General features: G+C 37.2%; 2 protein-coding genes across 3 annotated transcripts in view; one reads left to right on the top strand and one right to left on the bottom strand.

Annotated features, from left to right (window-relative positions):
• Positions 1–14,433, bottom strand: part of nhsb (Nance-Horan syndrome b (congenital cataracts and dental anomalies)) — a 58,385-nt gene extending 43,952 nt beyond the window's left edge. Inside the window, exon 1 of the mRNA XM_084396150.1 lies at positions 14,075–14,433. Coding sequence (XP_084252276.1) covers positions 14,075–14,354 — 280 coding nt within the window. The 5' untranslated portion in view covers positions 14,355–14,433. The remainder of the gene's footprint in view (positions 1–14,074) is intronic.
• A 3,080-nt stretch (positions 14,434–17,513) lies between these two features.
• Positions 17,514–26,343, top strand: ace2 (angiotensin I converting enzyme 2). 2 transcript variants are annotated; one of them, XM_084396164.1, is made up of 19 exons: positions 17,514–17,566; positions 18,604–18,888; positions 19,218–19,376; positions 19,502–19,595; positions 20,354–20,497; positions 20,641–20,753; positions 20,833–20,938; positions 21,059–21,156; positions 21,414–21,583; positions 21,853–22,079; positions 22,184–22,328; positions 22,412–22,510; positions 23,704–23,826; positions 23,925–24,103; positions 24,407–24,486; positions 24,576–24,676; positions 24,767–24,883; positions 25,252–25,446; positions 26,202–26,343. In XM_084396164.1, exons 2-19 carry the CDS (start codon positions 18,703–18,705, stop codon positions 26,302–26,304), a joined length of 2,439 nt encoding a protein of 812 aa, XP_084252290.1. In that variant the 5' UTR covers positions 17,514–17,566; positions 18,604–18,702; the 3' UTR covers positions 26,305–26,343. The 2 variants fall into 2 exon arrangements, with proteins under 2 accessions (XP_084252290.1, XP_084252291.1); XM_084396165.1 differs by having other exon boundaries at positions 17,520–17,566; positions 24,428–24,486.
• Positions 26,344–26,368: the final 25 nt, after the last annotated feature.

The raw sequence follows: 26,368 nt of genomic DNA, 5'->3' as shown, positions 1-26,368 counted from the left end.
TAAGTATATCCTTTAGTGACATTCACTCACACAACTTGGAGTAATGATAAAAGTTGTTCTCTGTGCAAAAAGGACAGAAAGGAAATACCTTTCTGATTTAAAAGACAATTCCGGTGAAAAATGAACCTAGGAGTAATTAACACATGGTTACCGAGTCGATCGTTCTCTGGGATGCGTTTTCATGATTATCGAATGTAAAGAGTTTTATCTCTAAAAACAGATTAGCTTATAACGCTAGTATATGGGGCATAGAATAAGTAAAAGTAAATCGCTAGTTAATACCACTAACAAGGCTCAAAATAGCCTCACACTAACACGGTAGCATAATGAGGGTCCCTACATGCAAACCGAAGCATTGTGAACTTTGTAAGTGTACAGACAGTTTAATAAGAAGATACTTTATAAAGACAGTACATTACGCGTATACAGGCAGGAGCCATCTTGGAAAACAGTCTCGACTAGTCGAGTCACGAACGCGAACATATCGAGTCAATATGTAAAAATATTGAAAGTATGGGGCCCCTTCTTCCCTTGTAGTTAGTCACCCATATATTTTAAAGGGATACTCCACTTCTTTTGGAAATAGGCTCATTTTACAACTCCCCCAGAGTTAAACAGTTGAGTTTTACCGTTTTCGAATCCATTCAGCCGATCTCCGGGTCTGTGGGTCCCACTTTTAGCATAGCTTAGCATAATGAATTGAACCGGACAAGACCATTAGCATCTCTCTCAAAAAAATGAAAAAAGAGTTTCGATATTTTTCCTATTTAAAACTTGACTCTTCTGTAGTTACATCGTGTACTAAGACCGACGGAAAATGAAAAGTTGCGATTTTCTAGGCTGATATGGCTAGGAACTATACTCTCATTCCTGCGTAATAATCAAGAAACTTTGCTGCCGTACCATGGGTGAAGCAGGCGTAATGATATGACGCAGCGCATGCCGCCTGATAATAGGCTACTGAGCTGGGGACTATTATCAGGTGCTGCGTATTTATCATTACGCCTGCTTCACCCATGGTACGGCCGCAAAGTTTCATGATTATTGCTGAATGGATTCGAAAATGGTAAAACTCAACTGTTTAACTCTGGGGGAGTTGTAAAATGAGCCCATTTCCAAAAAAAGTGGAGTATCCCTTTAATAAACAGATATAATTCATGCATTTCCATGTAATTAGATTTCACAAACATAATTCCTATGCCCCATATACTAGCGTTATAAGCTAATCTGTTTTTAGAGATAAAACTCTTTACATTCGATAATCATGAAAACGCATCCCAGAGAACGATCGACTCGGTAACCATGTGTTAATTACTCCTAGGTTCATTTTTCACCGGAATTGTCCTTTAAAATACCCAACCTTTCTGGGAAAAGTCCACATTTATAGGGACTTAAATGTGACATACGGCAGACATGGAATTATCAGTAAAAATTTTTATTGACGCTCATGGCAGAACGCACTACAGTCTCGCCGCCCTCACATGGGTAAAGAAATACGTTTGCTGCCATTTCTGTCATTAGAATGATATGATATGATGTTAACATTGACTTCTATTAGCTGAGGACTAGTTAATTGAGACCTGTTTATGCATCAGCTTCAGCTAGCTATACCCTTCACGTCTGTTGCATGACAACCATTTTATAGATAAATAAAAACATTTTAGATATGACATAGGATATTATTTAATCCCTTTATGAATCGAATTTCCTTGCGGGGGTGTCCCCATAAAGTGGTTTATTTTCAGAAATGTCATCCTACCAATATACCAACAAGGCCACTTGTACAGAAAACAAACAAAACCCACCCAAAATGGTGTAGTTACAGCATCTACTACCAGCAGGGGATAACTGGTCAAACATTGGTTTAGACTGTCACTTCCCATCTCTCAGTTACCCCGTTAAAAGTGGGACATGACCTAAAATGTAAAATTGAACTATTGCTGCGATTGCTTCAGAAAGCAACCCAAAACTGACACAAACAGCCCTATAGTTGAGTTATGGTGACAATCCCCAACTGAGAAATGGTTCCGTCCATTTATATTTTATCATAAGACACATTTCTTTCACCAAGTCTAAAAGTGTTCAGACTGAGGAATAAACCCTGAGTGGAACTATTTGGGGAAACTGAATGATAATTTCTCACTGTGCCGAATAGCCCATAAGAGGACAAGGAGTCTTCAGATGTCTGGTGCATTTTGATAAAACAGTGTATTTCACAAGTTCATACTTACATATAATTAAAAAGAGTAAAGGTTATGCGTATTTGGCATTCTGTCCGAGGGGAGGGCTCCGAGCTCTGAATTTGGCCCAAACCTAGTACTCCCCCTATTCCAGGTTGGGATAGGAGTAGATAGAGTTGAGGAGGGATACTGGAAAACTGTCATGAAGCAGAGGTAAGTATGCTGTATATAATATCTTATCTCACTAACTGAATTTGGTTACATATCTGAACATGCTCCTCCCGCATTTTAATAAAACATCATAAAACAGTTTTGTAGATATGACTGAATTGGATTATACCTGATAATTATGTTAATCTAAGTCTATGCAAACAATCATTTTTGTTTTTTCAAGAAAATGCCTCACTCTTTCAGTCTGATCAAAATGGTGACTGTTTCTTGGTCCATATGACCAAAGCTAACACGCTTTTCCTGCATTTACTAGTTTGACTGTTTCTCAGCTCAACCTTTATTTCTGAGGCTTTGTTTTAAGAGGATGCAGTTTTCTTTTCCATCACGATGAACAGTTCTCAGACAGGCCTCATAGCCTTGATGTGTCTGCAGTGAAAATCAAAGTGCATTAAACATTAAAAGTACTGTCAAACTCAGAAGTAGACCAACTCTAAGGGAAAAGTAGAGCACTGAGAAGGCTAGAAGGCAGAAGGCAAAAAATGTAGACTCTATGATCCTTGTTGTGCTCTTCTATTCGCCTGCATACTTAAATATGTATTTTAACTGATTTTAATTGTTTATAACTGAAAAACAAAATGATAGGACTATTGTTCTGTCTCAAAACCCAGGGAACCTAATCCCAGATTGCATCGCAACAAGCTCAGTTAAAAAATAAATCCAAGATGGCAGAGAAATGCGGATTATAATATACTTCACTGTAAAAAAAATATTGTTGGTTTAACTTAAGTAACCTGGTTGCCTTAAAATTTTGAGTTAAAACAATGAAAAAGATTAAAAGATTGTTATCTGAACCATGCACATGAATTATCTAAGTTGATTTGACAAAAGAAAAAATGTTTTGTTAGCTTGGGTAGTTTCTGAAATCTGTCCTTCACTACCTCTGTAGGATTTGAATGAAACTTAAAGGGTTAGTTCACCCAAAAATGAAAATTCTGTCAGTAATTACTCACCCTCATGTTGTTCCAACCCCGTAAGACTTTCGATTACGTAGAAGCCTATGAAGGAGTGAGCCAGCTCTCAGATTTCATCAAAAATATCTCAATTTGTGTTCCGAAGATGAACGAAAGTCTTACGGGGTTGGAACAACACGAGGGTGAGTAATTGCTGACAGAATTTTCATTTTTGGGTGAACTGACCCTTTAAAACATAATCCTGAAATATACAAGAACAGTGATGCTTTGCTGCAAATAGTAAGGTCAAGTACCTTGGCAGAGAGCGGCGACACCTGCCACTAACCCGCACACACAGGTGCTGTCTGACTTCAGTACATGTCTGTGCTCGCTGATCTCTGTGCTGTTCTTTTTAGGATGGGGGTACTATAGGATGTGGGGGAGGGGTTTCTGCTCAGAACATGCCGGGACAAATAGCGAATGGCATCTTTTTTTAGATTAAATCACTGTGGTCTTGATGGACAAACAATCCATTGGTTTAATTTTGTCTTGACGGAGTATCAGTGAAAGCTAGAAGATCCACTCTGCTCCACATCCCTTTTATTTTAACGCTACGTAGTCTGTACTACTTCTCTCAAAAGTAACCTATACAATTAGTTTATGAATATTTAATGGCAATAAAAGAAACAAAGACTCTCGCTGGACCTGCTGGTCTTACAAATTATTCATGAGGTCAGGACTTAAACTCTGTCGTTAACCAGATGTTTAAATGAGTGAGAGCATGGGATAACACTTACAATAAAATATAAGGGATAATTAATGCGATGCAAAGTGGAGGGTAGTTGCCTCTGCGGAGTGCATACAAATCGTTTAATGCACAGTTAGCCGTGGATTATCCCGCTTATACCATGGTCATTTGCCAGCACTGACGACTTAAAAGATGTCATTTAGATCATTTACAGCTCGTTTGATCTAGCATTCTGCCCGCTTTGAATCAGCAGTGCATAAGATTACATTTATTTGAATGAAGGAATTATAGCATTATATTTCATATTCCATAGAATTATTGACATACATATTTCTTTGATGGATAGAAAGTAAAAAAAAACAAACAAAAAAAACAGCATTTATGTGGTTATGTACTCTGAAGTTTTGACTGTTGAACAACATTTTTTGTAACAATGTCTTTACTCTCATTTTTGATCAAAAGATTAAAAGTAATAATTACTTCTAAAAGACCATTGCACCCCAAACTATGTGTGTGAGTGATACATACATATATATATATATATGTGTGTGTGTATTACAGAGATGAGCCTGACATTTCTAAGAAAAATACTGCAGGGCCAACCAGAGATACAGGTCAGCAAAAAATCTTGATAGTAACACAAAGCACCCATTAGACCATAAATATTATATTTTTGCCCTCTTCCACTTCCTTTGAACCTACCTAATACTTCATTCTGAGCTTATATTTGAAGTAAATTATAACTTGAGAGTGTCATTTGCCCTTTGTGTGAACTAAATTACCTGAAAGGAAGTAGTATAACACTCTTTACCATTCCATTGTGTTAGCCCCTATGTTAGAGACGGCCCAGCCCTAAGGCAAAGAGATACAACTCAAATATCTTCTCAACCAAGCATTAGAAACAAAAAAACTGTTCTATTGCATGAGGAAAATCAGGAATTCTCATCTTACTTTGAAGCTGTTTATATAAGGTTGCAACTTGTAACATAGAAAAATCATTGAATACATACAGACCCTTTCCAAAAAATTAGAATTTCATGGAAAAGTTTATTTATTTCCACAATTCCATTCAAAACGTTAAACTTCCATAGATTATAGATTCAGGGCCCACAACTTAAACGATTTCAAGTATTTAGTTGTTTGTTTGTACATAATTTGGGCTTCCAGCTCATAAAACCCATGAAAACAGGATTTTTTTTTTTTTTAATATTACATGAAATCACACAGTAATTACACAGTAATACCATGGTCATTGAACCAGGTTTTGGTTCTTTTGGCAGTGTGGGCAGGTGCAAATCCTGCTGGAAAATGAAGGAAGCATGAAGTGCTCTGGAAATGTCCTGGTAGACGGCTGCGTTGACGCTGGATTTAATAAAGCACAGTGGACCAAAGTCCTCTTTTCTGATGAGAGCAAATTTTGCATCTCATTTGGAAACCAAGGTCCCAGAGTCTGGAGGAAGAATGGAAAGGCACACAATCCAAGATGCTTGAAGTCCAGTGTGAAGTTTCCACAGTCTGTGTTGGTCATCGGCTGGTGTTGGTCCACTGTGCTGTCCACTCAACGAAGCCGTCTACCAGGACATTTTCAGAGCACTTCATGCTTCCTTCAGCAGACAAGCTTTATGGAGATGCTGACTTCATTTTCCAGCAGGATTTGTACCTGCCCACACTGCCAAAATAACCAAAACCTGGTTCAATGACCATGGTATCACTGTGTAATTACTGTGTGATTTCATGTAATATTCAAATTTTTTGAAATCCTGTTTTCGTGGGTTTTATGAGCTGGAAGCCCAAATTATGTACAAATAAACAACTAAATACTTGAAATTGTTTAAGTTGTGGGCCCTGAATCTATAATCTATGGAAGTTTAACGTTTTGAATGGAATTATGGAAATAAATGAACTTTTCCATGATATTCTAATTTTTTGGAAAGGGTCTGTACATGATTTGCACATAAAACACATAGCACTTTTACTACGTTTAAAGTTAGTGTGCTTGGCATGAAGTTTGCCACTCTTGCACTCAGGAATGACTCCTGCAGTCAAGCAAATGATTGGCATATGTTTTTGCACAAATGCTGCCAGTTGAAGTAAAATATACAAATAAAGGTTCCTTTTTAATTAAAGAATCTCTCTATAGAAAAGAACAGCTTCGTTTCACACCCTAAAGGCCAGAAATAATGAATAATTGTTTTTCATTTTTTTTCTTTTCTCAATAACCTATATGTGTAAATGGGTGAATATATAAATATATTTTTTAAAGTGTAGGCCATGCATTTAACTCATTTCTTGCCATATTCTCCACATTCCACAAAGCATCTAAATGTTTTATGCTATGCTACATTTGGGATTCCAACATATACTACGCAGTTTATATAAAAAGATAAAGCGCAGTTTTATCAAACTGTAGCATGTTAGATCAAACATCAGATGAAACCATCAAAACATCAAATGTAAAAGCATGCATATCCTTATTTTGACCTGAGGCAATGCACAAGTGCTCACGGTAGACTTGTTCTCTAAGACTGTGTGTGTGCAAATGGTGGGCAAACGAGTATTTAAACTATGGGCTGCAGCGCTCTCTGAATCTGACCAATCAGAACTGAGCACACAGTGGCCCGGAGCTGAGAGGATGATGTGCCGTACATAGCTACTTTAATTCCAGGCCACTGAGACTCATTTATGTATGATACTTATCAAAACGGAACAAGACAGAGAGCCCTCGACCTATTATAAGACAAACAGAGAATGGAAGAAGGAGTGTGTGCTAAGTGTGTTTTCTTGCTTGCAAGTGTTTGCCTGTGTCTTTTATATGTGTATTTCCATTTACATGTATTTTTGTATGTACAAACAAACAAAATCATTTTCTGTGTGAGGGTGGGGGGTGGGGGTGGGGGTCTAAAGCTACAGGACAATGAATTTGGCTCCAGGGGCTCTTAGAGCAAAGAGAGTGGATGCTGCAGTGGGCTCTGTTAAAAGGTTAGAGCCCCTCTCCCTCAGGCTTCTGTTACTATTCTGCTGGTATGGAATATATATATATATATATATATATATATATAATACATGTATTTTTTAAATGTCTTTTTCTAAACATTTAATGTCTTAAATGTTTAAAATGTCTTATTTTTTACACCATGATTGAACAAATACACTCTCTCTCTCTCTCTCTCTCTATATATATATAAACTATTGTTAACGTATAATAAATGCTTAAAAACAATTTTTTTTGCTCATTTGTTTATGCAAATACCAATGTTAAAGGCAGGGTAGGTAGGATTTATTAAAAATTAAAGATCCAAATTTGTTAAAACTTTCTATATATATCAATACATAATTAAAATGTAAGAACTCTGAAAAAAAGAGTATAAAAATCAAGTGACTCTAGACCGTTTAATCTGTATTAAACACAGCTCATTATTTCGATTCGGGACGAATCAAAGGATTGGCTTAGGCGACTGTCACTCTCTCGCAACCATGGCAACCACCCTTTTGCCACACAGCACCTGCCCACTTGCGCGCGACCGTTTGATTTGAGGAGTGCGAGAGGCACGGAACCTGATCACACCTCCGTCCAGTAGATGGCGGTAATGCACTATGTTTGCAAGCTGCCAATAAAATCTATCGAAGAAGAAGAAGAAGAAGGCACTGAACCTAGGAATACCAAAACAATGGCAGAGAAAGAGCAATCTAAATTTACAGTACCGGCATATGCAGTTAGTGAAGGCAAACCAGGCAAAAAAATGCCCCTTCCCCTCCGCTTGTCTCAGGTAAATAATGCGTCCTCTAGCTCAGCGGTCGGAGTCGCGCGTTCATGTGTTTTGGGGGCGTGGCTTTGGAAGAAGCACAGAAATGAGGGGGTGGAGTGAATGGAAATAATGAGATGTCTTTAAAACAGTCGTGAGAGGTCTACAGACACTCGATTTTGATACTTTCTTTTTCAGAGTACTTACATTTTAATTATGTATTGATATGTACATAAAGTTTAAACAAATTTGAAAAATAAAATTTTTAGACCATTTCTACCTACCCTGCCTTTAACAAATAAGACCTTATTATAAAGTGTTGCCATATTTTTAAATGCCATTTCTTTTTTTGTAAGAATAGCAACAATTATTGCAAGAATTATGATTAAAACGATTCAACCTCAGAGGTTTCCTTAAATCATACATATACGCAATGCAGTTTTCAACAGTACAAAGTTGAGGCAGTTTCTGTTTTAGACACATTGGTGAGGCTGTTAAGCGTAACAAGTCAAAACTGTTTCTCCAGTCGCTACGAGTCGACTTTTCTCAGCCTGGTGTCTTCCCCTTCATTAGTAAAACCTGCAAACGGCTGTATGCTCTGGGAGAGATCTTGTCTAATTAAACAGGTCCGGGGCCAGGCAAGGTAATCTCTACCCATCCTCGCTGGGGAGGCCAGATCACAGGCCTTCTCACTTCCAGGATGGAAAGAGTAAAGCGTCCCAGAATGGATTAGATCCAAGACTAGACACAATGCTGTGTGAGGTACTGTAGCTGTTTTTGTTCTGTGCTGTTATGCAATGTGATGCATTGACATATGTACTCATCATTTTTATGCACTGCTCAAATATTTCAAGAATGAATATCATCCCAAAAATGAATGTCATGTCGTTCCAAGTTGCAACTTACGTAAGTTCACCTTAATGTTGTAAGTTCATCTTCGGAACACAAATTAAGATATTTTTGATGAAATCCGAGAGCTTTCTGATCCCACATAGACTGCAACATCATTGCCACTTTCAAGGCACAGAAAGGTAGTAAAGACATTGTAGAAATCGTTCATGTGACTACAGTGGTTCCACCTTAATTTTATGAAGTGACAAGAATCGATTTTGTGCGCAAAAAAACAAACAAAAATAACGACTTTATTCAACAATTTCTGCACTGTGTTTGCAACATGAACAGCATCAGAGACCGACACGGAAGAGAAGAAATTGTTGAATAAAGTCGTTGTTTTTGTTTTTTTTGCGCACAAAAACTATTCTTGTTTGGAACGACATGAGGATGAGTAATCAATGACAGAATTTTCATTTTTTGGCTGAACTATCCCTTTAAAGGTATAGATTATTTGCAGCATTGTCCTCCTGCAGGACCAAGACTAAGGAGCATATATGCAAATACCTCAAAATGTAAGAACAGTTTTAGTTTTTTCCAAATAATCAACAACACTATCTGTCAGCTTACACACACATGACACAGCGACATGATTTATATGGACCCCCCTCTCCATATATTGGACATACATTACATCACATTTATTGCACTATACACCTTAATATCCCACCTCACTACAGCCATTTTAAAACTGTGACAATCACAATAATAACAACAATTCACACAATTGTCATTGTTACAGGATGTTGCTCTAGCTATTTTATGACTTTGACTTTGTCTATTGTTTGTAAATTCCATCTGTTTATTGTGTGAATTTATTGTCTGTAACATTGAGTTTCTGTGCTGTACATATTGTGTTTCTAAATGCATGATGTTTGCAACAAGAATTCTCGGAAACTACATTTAGTAGTTTTAATGTTCTAAGAACTTTAGCTAACATTCTAGCAAGATTCTCTCAAAGTTAACGGTAGCGTTAATAAAACGTTCAATCAAAGTTATCTGATCTTCAATAATGTTCTCGAAACGTTAGAACAAAAACATTTATGCCTTGTTCATGGAAGTTTGTTCTCTGAAATGTTTTAGTTGAGTGTTTGCCTAACATTGTTTTTAAAATGTTACTTCTTGTTTCAGAACGTTCAAAAGCAACATTCCCATAACGTTTGCAAAACGATAAAATGGAATGTTCCCTTAACTTTCACATAACCATGAATTTTTCTTAAAAAAACCTTTATAAAACTGTACGTTTTGAATGTTCATAACTAAATATGAACATTAGCAAAACATTCTTAGAACATATGTTTGTTAGCTGGGTATTTAATTAAATGATATAATGATTGTATTCAATGTTTTGTAAATTAAAGTTTGGAGCTGTTGGTTCTTGCAAATCATCTAAACCTTTTCAAATGAAAAAGATCTGGAGTGGATCTACAGAGACAAAGGTCACAATTAAAGTTATATGGCCAACTGTCCATTCAAATTCAGGAGGGTGTCGTTCCTGGCACCACACACCATCACTGGAATAACATGACAATACACTGCAATTATGGGATTAGGATCGTTTACACTAATCGAGCCATAAAGGGCTATCACACGCACAATGAGATAGTTGGAGGCCCCCAGCACAGTTGTTCACAAACCAATGTTTTATAATCAAATGCAAGGTAATATTTCTTAATTGTCCATCTTTTCCTAATGCTTTATGTCAAAATTAATTCTCTAAACATAAAAACCATGAATCTGAATCTTGAAATTAGTGCAAAAAAGTCAAGCTTCTCAAGAATTGTCTGTCTGTTAAAGAGTGCCAAAATTACAGACTAGCATAAGTTTGTGCTCCTCAATACTTAAGACAGCAAAATCCCTCGCTTTTAATCTTTTTATTTTGACTGTAAAGTCAGACACATCAACCAGCTTTAGCATAACACTGTCCTCCTTTAATCACGCGACATACAAACACATTCGTAGACTGTACTCTATCATTGTTGGTAATTAGTTTCTTTTATCTACATTAACCAGACTACAGGATAACACCAGGGATGAATCCAACCTTTTTGATGTGGAACAGGCTTTTGGAAATCTCTGGATTTTGGGCTTTTCTCAAGAAATCCACAGTCAGAATCATACAGTATAGCTCTGACCGTCTTCAGGTGTTTGATGTTTGAGAAGATCAAGCCTTTTGGAGGTTAAAGTGAATGTATAATGTTGATTAGAGACATGCCTGAACCCTAACAAATGGGGGGAAAAAATGCATAAATGCCTCAATAAAAGAAAAAATAAATAAAAGAAAAGCTGTTACTGTTGTATTTAATAATAAAAGTGATAAAAGATATTTTTGCAAATATATTTCTGTCATGACAACTCTCGGAGAGTTTGGCATGGTAATGAGTATGACAATGTTAATGTGTTAGTCTTGGTGGAATAAATGCTGTTGCTGCAGAGCAAGTACGGAACTTGACACTGCCAATACACACACAACACACTGCTGTGAGCAAGTAAGACATGCTGCTGCTGTACAAGCATACATGAATCACCCCCATAGCAGATCTATACAGGTGGAGCTGGGGAAGCTCATTTTCTGTGTCCCAATTCAGAGGCTGCATTCGAAGGCCGATTGCGTCACCGCGACGCGACGAAGTTGCTAGACGACAAGAACAATCCTACATAGGCTAAAACGTTAACAACGCTCAGTCCAACCTTCGTGGCCTTCGAAGGATGCAGCCTTTGAATTGGGCCCTGTCCCAAATGGCACCCTAAACACTCACAGTCTTCCTACGAGTCCGCACTTTAGTGATGTAATGCCGCTTTGACTGTCGGGAAGAAGCCTGCTGTGGAGCATCGAGGGAGCATATCGACCGCAAAGAGGGGCGCTCACGAGCACCCTTCTGACAACTAAAAAGACAACTGGGCACCCTACAGTCTTGTGGATGTAACGTACACGTGCACGTGGGAGCCATTGCAAGTCCACAAGACCAAAAGTGCATATGAGTGTGCCATTTGGGACAGTGCATGACTACCAATACAGCGGAGACCCTATAGAATGATGTAATCGTAAGCAGATTAGGTTAAGGACTTATGAGCTTGCATGCGCCATCTAGAGTTTCATGACAGAACTTTGTATTATTTCATCAGAGCTTGTTGACAAAACACAGCAAAATTTTTTTTTTTTAAATATGTTTTAAGAAAGTTTTTGCAAACGTTCCAATTAAGTTGTGCAAACATTATTTCTAATAGTTCTCTAAACATTCAAAACATCCAGTTTTTAAAATGTATAAAAACATTTTTCTTAGCTATACGAACGTTAAGAGAACATTCCATTTATTGGAACGTTACTTCTGAATGTTCTCTGTAATAACATTTACAAAATGTTAGACAAACATCCAATTAAAACATTTCTAGAAATGGTTTAATGACCAATGTATAATGCGTTTTTGTGCTAATGTTTTAAGAACATTATTAAAGACTAGATAACGCTGAATGATCGTTCTATTAACTTTACTGGAAGAACTCTTCAAGGTTCACCCTTCATGACTAGCCAGAACCGTAGCCAAAGTTTTGAGAATGTTCCCTTTTAGCTGGGAACAAGGCTAACATTTTAATCAATGGTCAAATCAGTTTGACATTAATTTCCAATGTCATATGGATATTTTTAGTTTGGTGCTCTTATAAACTCCGATGGCACATGAAACAGGAACACCCTGCCATCAAATGATAAGTGGATCAATCAAAGCAAAGCTCATATCTGAAATGTCCTTTAATTCCTGCCAAGAAGAAAACATTGTATTATCCTGCAGGGGAGGATGTCAGTCTACCCAGGTATGCCAATAAACCCAGACACACTGCCAGCTTTACCTCATTCTGCCAAGCTACAAGGGCATGACATGCTCTGAACTCTGCAACATGACAAATAACAACGAGTCCTCCAAAATGCACACGGATTCTGTAAGGAGCAGAGGAGCTGTAGGGGTGAAGTAGTTTTTGGTCCGATGGTAATAATCACTCAGGGAGAAACAGATTATTTCAGCAGGTCCTAGCTTGACCTACATGGCTTAATCTTTTTTTTGGGTCAAATCAGTTTATTCCTGGATGTAACCAGGTTCAAAACACGTCGCAAGGCATTGGCAGGAACGAAACGATATTCAAACTCATTGCAAACGTCTGTAAATGTGCTAGTTTGAAGTTTCTATTTGCCTCAAAGCAGAGGGGGAAATCTCCATCTTTCTAGTGCAGTGTTCATGCTCTGGGTTTAGCCCCACTGCAGCTTAACATCCGCTTATAATTAAAGCTATACAGCAGCACCCAGTGCTGAGGCTATGATCCACATGAGGCTATGATCTCCTCAGAGGCTTGACAAGGGCGCTGAGGCTGTAGCATTTTATTTCAAAGAAGGGGCCTGGGTTCTGCCCATGCATTTGAAATGATGTAAGAGGAGGGTTTTTAAATCGCATATTTTATGGATATCCCTCTTTCACTATCCTTTTTGGACATTTCTCCATGGATATGAGGTGGATGTTGCTTTGCATTTAATGGTGCATCCAAACAACTGGGGTATTTATTTTCTCTCCACACCCTTAATATCCAACAACCTGGAAGTTTGATGTAAAATGCATAATTTTCTCAGAACATAGCCACTGTTTAAGTGTGGGCGACAAGGATATCTCGTCTCGTCGTGTTTACATGTCACATCACCGATAACCTTTAGGTTAGATTTATCTTTTGCATATAATTCTGTTGTACTAGCTGGATGGGTGCAGTGTCAGTTTAATATGACACAAGGACATAATAGTTTATTTTATATCGGCTTTATAATAGGATTGTGAAAAATTGAGCATAATAAAAAAAAATTTTTTTTTAGCGCATGGCAGATGTGATTATGCAATTATGCGTTTTAAACGAAAACACTATATAATTCTTATTATGATCGAAAAATTACTCAAATAAATTTTAATTAAATAAAAACCATGTCATACCTGCAGAGATAGCTGTTGCGTTTACCTATTTTAATAAGCAGTGGAATTGAAATAGCCATGGCACCTACACGCCCCTCTCTCCAAACAGCTGCTGAAAATGACCAACAGCCTCCTTATGTCTTAAAAATCTTAACGATCACACATATAAACTATAAAAAATAATATGCAGAAGTGGGTTACTGTGTGGCAAGACGTTTTTCGATTCGCAGCGAAAAGCGCACCCGGTCACGGTGCAGGTGTTGGTTATACGCATACAGGCGTGTGACACATTATAATTTGCTCGGCAAAGCTTCGAGGCAGTGTCTACATGTGACTTGATACATATAACCAACATACTCATTCATTCTTTTCCAATAATTTAAAAACCACCCCACTTTCATGTGTAAAATCGCCAAGCCATTTAATTTACGCGTAATGGTTTACTTACGCACAGCCTCCAGTTTTGGATCCAGCGCACTGGCGGTTTGCTGAATTTTGCCTATTTTGTTCTGCAAAGCCCAAACCCGTTGGTTTGTGGAGATTATTTCGTTCTCAAGCTCCTGAAATAAGGAGCAGGCGTGTTTGGACAGGTCGGAGAGCTGCCGCAGGGTCCGGGATAGAGCCACATTGGTGATAGAGCACAGATCCTCGAACAGTAACCCTTCATCATTAGGGATGGGATGTCTGCACAGCAGCTGGGGCTCAACGATCCGTTTGGCAAAAGGCATTTTTCAGTAGGTAAATGCAAATCCCCCATAAATGAGTAAATCAACTAATCCAACAGAAGATTCTGGTGCCTGTCAAGCAAAAATCCACGAATCCTCCGCGCAACCCGCCATCACTTCAGCTCTCCCGTTAGAGGAGCTCACACAAGGGATGGAGGTTTCTCAGTGAAAATCTCTGCTCCTCCTCTGGTCCTGGATGCTTTTTGGTAGGCTGCTGGGTTCTTTCAGGGCTTTGAGGCTGAGGTTGGATTGAGAGAGGCTTTGCAAAAACACGGACTGGTCTACTTGTGCCAGGAGCGGAGAGAAATTACACATTCTACTATGGAGAAGGCGTGCTACTTTAATATTAATTAGGACACGATGACGTCGCCTGGTAGGCGTCCAGTCAGATGCTTCATTAATATTCACGAGCCAGGCCTTAACCGTATTAGTTTTTAAAAGAAAAATGCTTCCATAGATGATGGTCTAACAGGCACGTGTATATAGCTTTGATTAATTCATCTAGTCAAGCAACCAGTGTTCTAGATAGAAGGTGTTCTTGAAACAATTAGAGACTTGTAATGCATTTTGTTTTAACAGCTTTAACTCGATGTCTTTTTGTTGCAGGTACATTTTAAATTTTGCAACTAACCCTAAACCAACCCCTATTCCACACTAACTCTATGTAGGCTACATGTAGATATTATTATAACTCAGCAGGCTACTTATATGATTACACTGTAACACGGACACCTTAAAATAAAGTAACCTTATTATGCATTAAAAAATAGGCTATTATTTTCTATTATAATACAACTTCAAAATAATTTGGGAGGGTGTGGTGGTTATGTAAATCTATCTATCTATTTATTTATTTTTAAACCACATTTTTAACTCTTCCTTCCTCCCATATAGACAGTTCAATATCTTTTCAATCTGCTGAAATGAAAAAGTTCATTCACAATCCCTGACTACGTAAATGCTCCATTGTGATTTCCACAAAGGTGACCACGTAAAGTAACAGCAAAGGCTGCAGTATTACATCAGCACAGCGGTTTTCCGGTTAGAAGAATCGTTCGGATAAACTTTATCCACTCTTTTGTCGAGGACTTAGAGATGCTTAGGGCTGAAAAACACTGTTGTCCAAATACGCAAGGTTAACTGAACAGTGGTAGCCTAGTGGTGTGTAGCCTATAGATCTGAGAAGTGAACGTGATGACCAAGGAGTTACTCTAACTTTTTCAGAATTTAGTCACTATTTTTTTATTAAAAAGAAGAATATAGGCTAATGAAGATCAGTCATGAGAGCCACTCCAGATAAAAGATCTAAATATGTGTATAGCAGCCTCTCGTGGTGAAATCAGTGCAGTGCAGCAGCTCAAATTCAAAGGATTCAAAAAGATATCACCATCTGGTGGTCATATTATGACACTGCGAGAATTGTGATGGCAATATATGGTATTTATACGAGGAAGTGTCTTATTTTATCATTATAAAATAAAGAAATCAAATATAGAAAATAAAGATGCAATCTGGTTAACAGATATGGAGGATAACTTGAATTACAGGCTGGTTTGATAAAACATGGTTGCAAATTGCATTTTAAATACATTTAATATTTAATTAAACTAATTGTAAATTTCATTTTTCACAAAATACAAGGATCAAATTGGAAGTAATTTTAAGAACACTGAGAAAATGTATGACAGAAAGAAAGTGTAGTTATTAATCATGATTGTATTAGTTAACATTTAATCACGTTTTGTTAGTGTGCTGGATTTTATCTGACAAAGATTATCTTACTTTAATCCAACCTTTGCTTTAAAACCTCACATGGAAACCATAAAACAGCCACACAACAGATAGAACCACATCTTCTCATTGATGGATGAGCTAAGCTAAACATTAAACAGATCTGTTAGCAATCTGCTTAAACTCAGAAAGTTGAAACTAAAAACTGAAAGTTTGTCTGAGCATTGTATAGACTAGTAATTGAAAAGAGAACGTGGGGTTAAAACCCGGTGTAAAGGCTCTAAATTAAAATGTTCTAACAATTTCAACAATCTATGGCATTATTCCAGAAGAAATTTAAAACATTTATCTGTTCCTCAGCACAATATCCAGCTGTAGAAATATCTTTCTGTTCAATCCAATTTATTATGAACTCTCTGAGTCATCACCTTATCTTGATAAAGAACTACTTTAGCCTTTATGGTCAGTGATTTATGCTTTTATAGGCCTATATTATGTTTGCACAATGGACTCGCTGCTCAAGTAAAGAGGTCTCTTTATAGAAATCTGTATTTTTGGTGTGTTTTGCTTTAGCTGTTACTAAAACAGCAGGTACTCTGCCCTTATATGAAGCCCACATTTCAATTAAATATAATAAAATGCTGAAATGACGCGACAAAAGCAGATAACACATCAAAATCAGTGATTCTGTCTACAGTTGATGTGGCGCGAGTCGTACAAAAAATGTGACAAGTAGTATGTGTCAGAAAGTACCCGGATGACTTACCACTTCCGGCGAGATGTGTGCATAAGCTTTACCAGAGCCCGTCTACGGAGAGCCTGTCCACTCCCTATTAAGCCCTATTGTACCGAATTTTGGTTGTAGTACCACCAGAGTTCCACTGGGGGCGCTCGCCATGAGTGCAAAATGAATGGGAGTCAATGGGGCTAGACGGCTAAATTTGTCTCTTTCACCCGATTGCCGTTGAGAAATCTCAGATCTGATTGTAGATTTTGCAAGTTCAACATGGGTTTTAGGTCGAAAGTTGAATGAACGAGTACTTATGTCGTTTTGATTTCTTACAGGTTGAGTTGTTGTTGCCCATAACTCGCTAGCATTCTGCTAATGACGTCAGCTTTCTGACGTCATTGACACTTTGAAAGACTTTTTTAAAGCAAATAAGTGACTCTAAAAAATCTAACACCCAGCAATGTGTAATTTCTTTGCATCTCCTTTCGAATACAACATTCAAATTACTAGACAAAAAATTATATCCTGAGAAAAGTGTATTTTGAGGGGTATACCGCCATTGACCTCCATTCATTCTGCACTCGTCCTGTGAGCGCCCTCATATGGAATCAGAGTGGAACTGCAACCAGTTCAGAAGCCGGAAGTGTAGTGAGAGTGAAACTTCTCGCCATATTAGACATTCTCTGGCTTTACTATCCCATGAGGCCACGGGAGAGGATTTGTGAATGGCAGTGAAGCGACGAAACTGACGCTGGTAGGTCACATGATAATGACAGCACTGCGACGAGTACCTCTACTACTATAGAACGTACGTTGTCGTGAAGTAATTACTTACTTATTCAAAATAAGTTCCTACTCAAGAGAGTATGGCTGCATCCAAAATCACATACTAGTAGGTGAAAATCAGTATGAGACAAAGGAAGTATGTCCGAATTCACATTCTGAAGTGTGCACGATGGACACTTATCCTATGAGGCCATGGGTGGGAGAGGATTTGTGAATGGCAGTTAAGCGACGCAAACTGACACTTGTAGGTCACATGATAATGACAACATGGCGAATGTTGTACGTCCAGATTAAATTCATACAATATAGAACGTACTTTAGTGGTCGTGAAGTAATTACTTATTCAAAATATCTACTCACTCAAAAGAGTATGCGTTTTCGGATGCAACCCAAGTGATTTCGGATGCAGCCACTCTGTTGCCGCGCCGGGTGTAGACGCGCTCGGAATATAACGTTACTAAAATAGGCCTACTACTCTTACTGTGTTTACCATATCTTTCTATGACAGGAATAGTAAGAGTAGTAGCCTATGCATTTCCGAATTCAGCAATGTGTTAGAAGAAAAAGGCTTAAAGGGTTTTTCCAGGTGCTTCATAGAACCTGTTAGGAGGTTCCCATCATGGGATTTTATGGATTTAGTTTTAATTAATTAATTTAGTTTTAATCTATTTTTAAAAGTAATTTAAATTTATGAACTAAGCAGCTTATAAACATACTTTATCACTAGAAAAAATCGAAATAGCCCCTTAATGATGAAAGTATTATTCAATCATTTAAGACATTTCCAATTAAACCTTTAAAAAAACTAATTCTGGATAAATTTCATGTGCACCCTGGCAACTGTCCAGAACACTCTAGCATCATAATGGCCGTTTTATTCATAAAACTTTTCTAAACTATAAATATGGTAATTTGAGCAGAAAATATGTTATGCAATGTCCAGTGAGACTCATTTACTGGAACCAACCAACCCACCTGCATTCAAACAGAATGTTATTCTATTAGGTTATGGCACTGGTCAAAGGGCAAAGCAATTAAGTTGCCTCCAATAAAAGCGTGCATGGGGAAAACAACAGAGTCAGTGTCGGTGGGATACGAGCTGTCATGATGTGTGCTCGGTGGCTCCTGCTTTTGGCCATGGCCTCCATGGCCTGCTCTCAGACGGTGGAGGAAAGAGCCAGGGAATTCATAAATAAATTTGATGAGGAGGCATCTAATCTCGTGTACCATTATTCCCTTGCATCCTGGGCCTACAACACAGATATTTCCCAGGAAAATGCAGATAAAGAGGTAAGTGTGATGTAAACAGACAAGTTTAGCATCTCATTTTTGGGGAAAATATTAATTGAATAATCAGTATCACCTGGATATGGATGTTCTTGACAAGAATCTTTTTCGAGCTTTTGAATCAAGTTTTTAACCAGTTCAACTATTGAAATGACAAAATATCAAATTTTTAGGGAAAATATTAATTGAAAAACATCAGTAGAAAATGGGTATGGGTGTTCAAGTCAAGTTGAGCATCTTTTTCTATCTTCTGCAGACAGTTTTAACCCATTCAGCTGTTGACATCACAAATTGGGTGTTCTATAATGAGTTCTCTTTAAACTTCTCTTCAGGCTGAAGCATATGCAGTCTGGAGCGAATACTACAACAAGAAGTCAGAGGAGTCCAGTGCCTTCCCTATCGATCAGATCTCCGATCCAGAGATTACAATGCAGCTCCAAAAGCTCCAAGATAAAGGATCAGGGGCACTTTCACCTGACAAGGCCAGCGAAGTAAGTATGACATTGCTGATTTACAAAAATGTCACCTCATTCATGTTTTCCACCACGATTTCATGTTTCACTTCTCCTGCATGCGTGTTAAAACTAAAATGCTCCGAATGCCTTGTGTATCACAGTTGAGGGATATCATGTCACAGATGAGCACAATTTACAACACAGCGACTGTGTGCAAAATGGATGACCCCTCTGACTGTCAGACTTTGGAGCCAGGTAATGTCAGCATACATATCACCATCCTAATGATAAAGCGAAATCTCAGGATCATTAACAGATTGTTTTCATACTCATGATAATAAAAGAGTCTGTGTAAAAGGCTTCTATGATCTCCTTCATTCATACACGTGTACAACCCTGAAAAAGGGAACTGTCAGTTTCTATTCTCAGATCCATTGTTGAAATTTGATAAGAACATTGATGTTTATTAGAAAAAGTGGATATAATATTTGAAACATAAGGTGAAGGAAAGGTAAAACGGCCAGAAAGGTTTGTTGTGTCATAATAAAAGACATCATAACAGAATCATAACTAAAAGACTTCTATGATCTGCTTCATTCATACACGTGTACAAACCTGAAAAAGGGAACTGTCAGTTTCTATTCTCAGATCCATTGTCGAAATTTGGTAAGAACATTGATGTTTATTAGAAAAAGTGGATATAATATTTGAAACATAAGGTGAAGGAACGGTAAAATGGCCAGAAAGGTTTATTGTGTCGTAATCATTTTAGATTTAGATTCAAGATTTAATAAAAGATTCAATAATGAATCACCAGGCCCAAACACTGCACAATATTACATTACAGTTTTTGCTATATTTTTTATATTAAAAATGCAGCCTTGGTGACCATAAGACAATTCTTTCAAAAACATATAATATCCAACCCCAAACTTTTGAACACTACTGTATTGAATGTCTTTTTAACATAAACTACCAATTCACCTGACCTGAACACATTTTTCATTCACTAGGCCTAGAGAGCATCATGGCAAACAGCAGAGACTACGACGAGCGTCTGAATGTGTGGGAGGGCTGGAGAGTGGCGACAGGGATGAAGATGAGACCCCTGTATGAGAAATATGTCGATCTGAAAAACGAAGCCGCCAAACTTAACAGTACGAACTCTGTTCTTTTATGAAATAGGTTTTTAGTTAGCAGAAATGACCTTTGCTTTTATTGCTTCAACTACATGGACAGCTAATGTGGTGGTGGTGGCCAACAATAAAAGTTGTTCACTTAATTTTGGTTTTTCTGAAAGAGTACGAAGACCATGGAGATTATTGGAGGGGGGATTACGAAACCATCGATGGACCCGAATACAGTTACTCCCGAGACCAAGTTATGGAAGATGCCAGGCGTGTTTACAAGGAGGTTGGTCAAAAAAAAAAACGTCAAAACAAGACTTTCTTTGGTTTTGATTCAGAAACTCACACTTGATATGATGTTCCAGATCTTACCATTGTATAAAGAGCTTCATGCTTATGTGAGAGCAAAACTGCAAGGCGTCTATCCTGGACACATCGCTTCTGACGGTTGTCTTCCAGCACATCTGCTTGGTAATATATGGAATATTATTAAGTGATTCACAGTGCCAAAACAGTGGTATTAATGATTGATAATATAATACATATGAAATGTGGAGATATGGGTGATATTTTCTGACATTTCGCATTCAGGTGATATGTGGGGGAGGTTTTGGACCAATCTGTATCCTCTCATGATCCCGTATCCAGAAAAGCCTGATATTGATGTGAGCTCTTCAATGGTGGCCCAGGTAAGACATGTGACTTGTTTATTTCTATACCATACCCTTTTGCTCTGAGCTGAGCGCCTCTTTATCTCCAAGGTTTTATCTTTTATCTTTATATATGATATAACAGTACAAGGTCAGTTCACATTTTATTTGATCAAAGATTAAATGTAATCTATTATATTAATCATTTTGTTCTTTAGCTGGAGCAATAAAAGCATCCCTGAAGATTATGGAGTCATGCTCTTTTTTTAATTATTTGATACCACTGTCCATTTCAGGGCTGGGATGAAATGCGCCTGTTTAAAGAGGCAGAAAAATTCTTTATGTCCGTAAACATGTCTGCAATGTTTGACAACTTCTGGAGCAACTCAATGTTTATTAAACCTGAAGGAAGAGATGTGGTGTGCCATCCTACCGCATGGGACATGGGAAACCGAGAGGACTTCAGGTGGGGCTGATAATACTGCTATGCTTGGTAATGATTAACTGGTAGATAAGATACTAATTTAAAGAATTCAATTCAGTTATTTCCTTTTGCTGTTTACATTTATTTGATAAAAAACCTTAATACTGTAAAATAACTTTCCATTTGAATTTATTTTAAAATGTAATTTATTTCTGTGATGGCTAACCTGAATTTTCAGCATTATCATCAATAGAACATTTCAAAAGTATAGCAATTATTATTTTAAAATGAATTATTTAATTTTTTTACAGAATCAAAATGTGCACTAAAGTGAACATGGATGATTTCTTAACTGTTCACCATGAGATGGGACATAACCAATACCAAATGGCCTACCGTAACCTCTCATACCTGCTGAGAGACGGTGCTAACGAAGGCTTCCATGAAGCTGTCGGAGAGATCATGTCTCTTTCTGCTGCCACTCCTTCTCACCTGCAGTCATTGGGCCTTCTGCCTTCTGATTTCAAGGAGGACTATGGTAAAGGGCCATTGCATGCCGAGTCAGGAGTCTGACTTCATCTAAATGAACATAAACTGATTTTAGCAGATCATTCTTTACCAAAACGTTTTCTGTATGCACAGAGACCGAGATTAACTTCCTGTTGAAGCAGGCCCTCACCATCGTGGCCACTCTGCCCTTCACCTACATGCTGGAGGAATGGAGGTGGCAAGCCTTTAAAGAGACAATTCCCAAAGACGAGTGGATGCTCCGTTGGTGGCAAATGAAGTGAGTGAAAGAAAAAACGTAGGATCAGAATCCAAACATTGTGAAGTTTTATTCAGTGTGGCTCATCACATTTGTTACCGCAGGAGAGAACTAGTTGGAGTGGCTGAGGCTGTGCCTAGAGATGAGTCGTATTGTGACCCACCTGCACTTTTCCATGTGTCTGGGGATTATTCTTTTATCAGGTAATGCAATAAAGGGTTGCATCTGACAAAGTGCTGATTGTCTTTGTCACTGCATAAGTTGCGTTTTTATTTGAACAGTCCTGATCTCAAATCTTAAAACAGTCCATATTTCACATTAGTTGTGAATGTGAAGTCTGTGTTAAAGGCGATGCAATAAAAATACAGTTTGCCACGAAATAATAGCCAGAAACGTCTTTATATTGAGATCTTCGCAGACCGCACAGAACAAACACACAACGCGACCTCCGTAGTCCAATTCATGAACAAATTACGAGTCAGTTCTTTTTAGTGAATAGAAACATACATTGCATATATTCCAGACACAAATGACTCTTTTGAGACGGTTCTTTGTAGTTAATCAGAACATGATGCAGGACCAATGTAGCCGATTCCCTAAACAAATTACTCTTTTGAGACGGTTCTTTGTAGTGAATCAGAACATATTGCGCGACCAGGGTAACTCAATTCCAAAAACAAATGACTCTTTTGAGCCAGTACTTTCAATTGAGCTGGTTCTTTAAAAAGAAAAAACCTGATTGTGTTATTTACAGCATTAGCTGAGAAAGAACGTTTTTCATATTTAAACAAAATGCACTTTATAAACCAGTGTTGGGTAAGTTACTCTAAAGAAGTAATTCATTACTAGCTATTAATGACATCTTCAACAGTGTAATTAGATTGTCTGTATTACTTATTACTAGTACTTTCTAAAAACCATATAAATCTCGACCAGTTGAACAATACAAGGATAGACATGAAACTGTTCTTTTAAATCTGTCAAATAAAAAAATTGCATAAATTATTCTTGAACTGACCAAAGTATTTAAATTATTTAAATCGACCATTTTTTTATATATATAGAATTGTTCTATAGTTTATACAGTATGCAATTACATCAGAAGTAACTGTAATTAAATTAGTCTCTTACTTTACTTTTTCAAGGGAAAAGTAATTAATTATAGTAAATAATTTAGTAATGTGTCACACCCAACACCGATTATAGCTGAGACATGAGCCTACCACAATGAATCGAACCGAGAGCTTGAGAATCTGAAATGAATTGGGAAATCTGCATCTGTAATAATTTGTATAGCCAGAATTATTTTCTGAATTAAGTCTTTCTTTGTGCAATACAGTAGGCTAAATCTATGGCTAATAGTCATATGAATAGCTATGTCTTGTTTCTCTAATAGGTACTTCACTAGAACCATATATCAGTTCCAGTTTCAAGAGGCATTATGTGAGGCAGCTGGCCACACCGGTCCCCTTCACAAATGTGACATTACCAACTCAACCGAAGCTGGGAACAAACTCAGGTGTGCAGAATGCTTTGTGTCTTTGATATTGCTTACTGATATACTTTCTACTTTTAACTTTACACTGCAGTTGACTTGTATTCTTTGATGGTCCGCAGGCATATGCTTGAGTTAGGCCGATCCAAGTCTTGGACTCGTGCTCTGGAAGATATTGCAGGGACCACGAGGATAGACTCCCAGCCACTGCTACATTACTTCAGCACTCTCATGGAGTGGCTAAAGCAGGAGAACCAGAAGAACAACAGAGTGCCCGGCTGGAACGTCAATATCAACCCAAGTTAGTATTTCATTTGAATATAAACCTTACTTTTCTTTTACAGAAAGTAAAAGTCCTCCCAGTTAATGTGAGAAACTGATAGATGTAAGAAACAAAAAGCAAAAGTAACTACTAAATGAGGGGGTGTATTAAAAATGGTTAAATTTCTGTAGATTCTATTAATAATATATCTATGGTTAAATTACCTTCATCCATCAATACAGTCCAAATAAAGTTCCAGTATTGACATGCCAACATACTGTCTGTTGAAAAATGACAACATTTTTCAGTAGGCATGTTGTCTTACTCACTTACTTATTACAGCTTCCTATATAAATCGTGCAGATTCAGAAAACGCCTTCAAAGTCAGAATAAGCCTAAAATCCGCCATGGGAGATAAAGCAGTGAGTCTCTTTCAATTTTAACACTCATAATGAATTACAGATACAAATAGAATGTTAATTTGCTAATTATTGTTCATTCTTATCTCCAGTACCCCTGGAATACAAATGAAATGTATCTCTTTAAGTCCACTATGGGCTTTGCCATGCGCCAGTACTACTTGGAAGTAAAGAAAATAGAAAAGAATTTCATGTAAGTATCCTTATCCTTCACTAACTGCACATCAGAGTAATGAGACCTGAATCATTTTCATCATAAAATGAACATATTTGTTGCACGCAGGCCAGAGAACATCCACACGTACAATGAGACCGCCAGAATCTCCTTTTATTTTGTTGTGATGGATCCAACCTTACCAGACACAGTTATTCCCAAGGCAGAAGTAGAAGAGGCTATCTGGTATTTCTTGAAACCACAAAATATAGAAATAAAGAACATTAAATATTGTATATTGAATAATACATTATTATTATTTAGATTATAGAATATATATATATATATATATATATATATGTACTATTTTATTTATATATTATGAATATATATTTTAATATATTAACTATAAACTATTTTATTGATATAAAACATTTGAAAACAGAATATTATTGTGACTATTCCATGTTTTATTCTTAATCTCAACTCAACGACTGAATACATTTAATATTTTGGAAATGAATGAATATTGGGTGCCATAACATGACATAATTATGAGGAACTAAAGCGATTGTTCCTGTGACTAAAGAACTTCCCTTGTTAACTCTTCACAGGCTGTCAAGAGAACGTCTCAATGGTGCATTTCTACTCAATGATGAAACATTGGAATTTGTTGGGCTGCAAACAACATTAGCTCCACCCAAAGAGGAAAAAATCACAGTTTGGCTGGTGGTGTTTGGAGTGGTAATGGGAGTAACTGTGTGTGGAGGGATTTATCTTATTACCACAGGGGTATTAAACAGGAAGAAGTAAGTACTAGAAGGGAAGCCCCTTCAAGAATGAGTCAATCATCGAACGTGGTTTAGAAACATTTTAGTGACAGTGAATTATGCAATTCTTGTTCGTATAACAGATTGGTATGTTTGTTGGAATTGCATCATCATCATAACAGCTACATACTGTATAGCTACATGCATTGTAGACAATATTAATATATATACACAAATATGACATAATCCAACATCCTTTTCTGGGACAATACAATAAGTAACACTTTATTTTTAGCATCCATATTATGGATTATACACATTATTATAATAATTATTTTCTATAGAAATAGTAAAATATGAGCTTTAAAAATATTATTGAAATCCACATTTTGACCACAGCTAGTTTGTTTTTGAATTTCTTACATTGTTGCAAAAACTGAACTTGTTTCAGACGTTAGCTAACGTCTCAGAATTATGGATAATGATCTGGCAAGGTTCACAAAAATGTTATTTATACATTGTTCATGGAACTTTTTCCCTGAAAAATGTCAGTTCGTCAGAATGTTCGGAGAACATTCAAAAGTAACAATGTTTGCAAAATGTTATAATGCAATGTTCCCAACATTCGCAAAAAAACAAGAAAAACGTTTAACTTTTTTTTTTTTTACAATCTGGACATTTTGAACGTTCAGAAATAGCATTTTTCATAACTTAATTTTAACGATAGCAAAACATTCTTATAACAGATTTTTGTTAGCTGAGTGACTGAATGATTATATTTCCAAATTTTTCAGGAAAGCTAAGAAGGCCGAGGAGACTATGAACCCATATGACAATTCAGATGAAGGAGAAGTAAACAAAGCCTTCGAGCAAGACATTGAACAAACAGGACTGTAAAGAAAAATGGGTTTTCAAAAACATCTCTACTCTAACATCAGAATTGAGAGTGATGAAAAAAGCT

The sequence above is a fragment of the Rutilus rutilus genome, assembly GCF_951802725.1.
Source record: "Rutilus rutilus genome assembly, chromosome: 22".
NCBI classification, from domain to species: domain Eukaryota; kingdom Metazoa; phylum Chordata; class Actinopteri; order Cypriniformes; family Leuciscidae; genus Rutilus; species Rutilus rutilus.
Note: the sequence above shows the minus strand (reverse complement) of the source record. Positions and strands in the feature narration are given on the sequence as shown.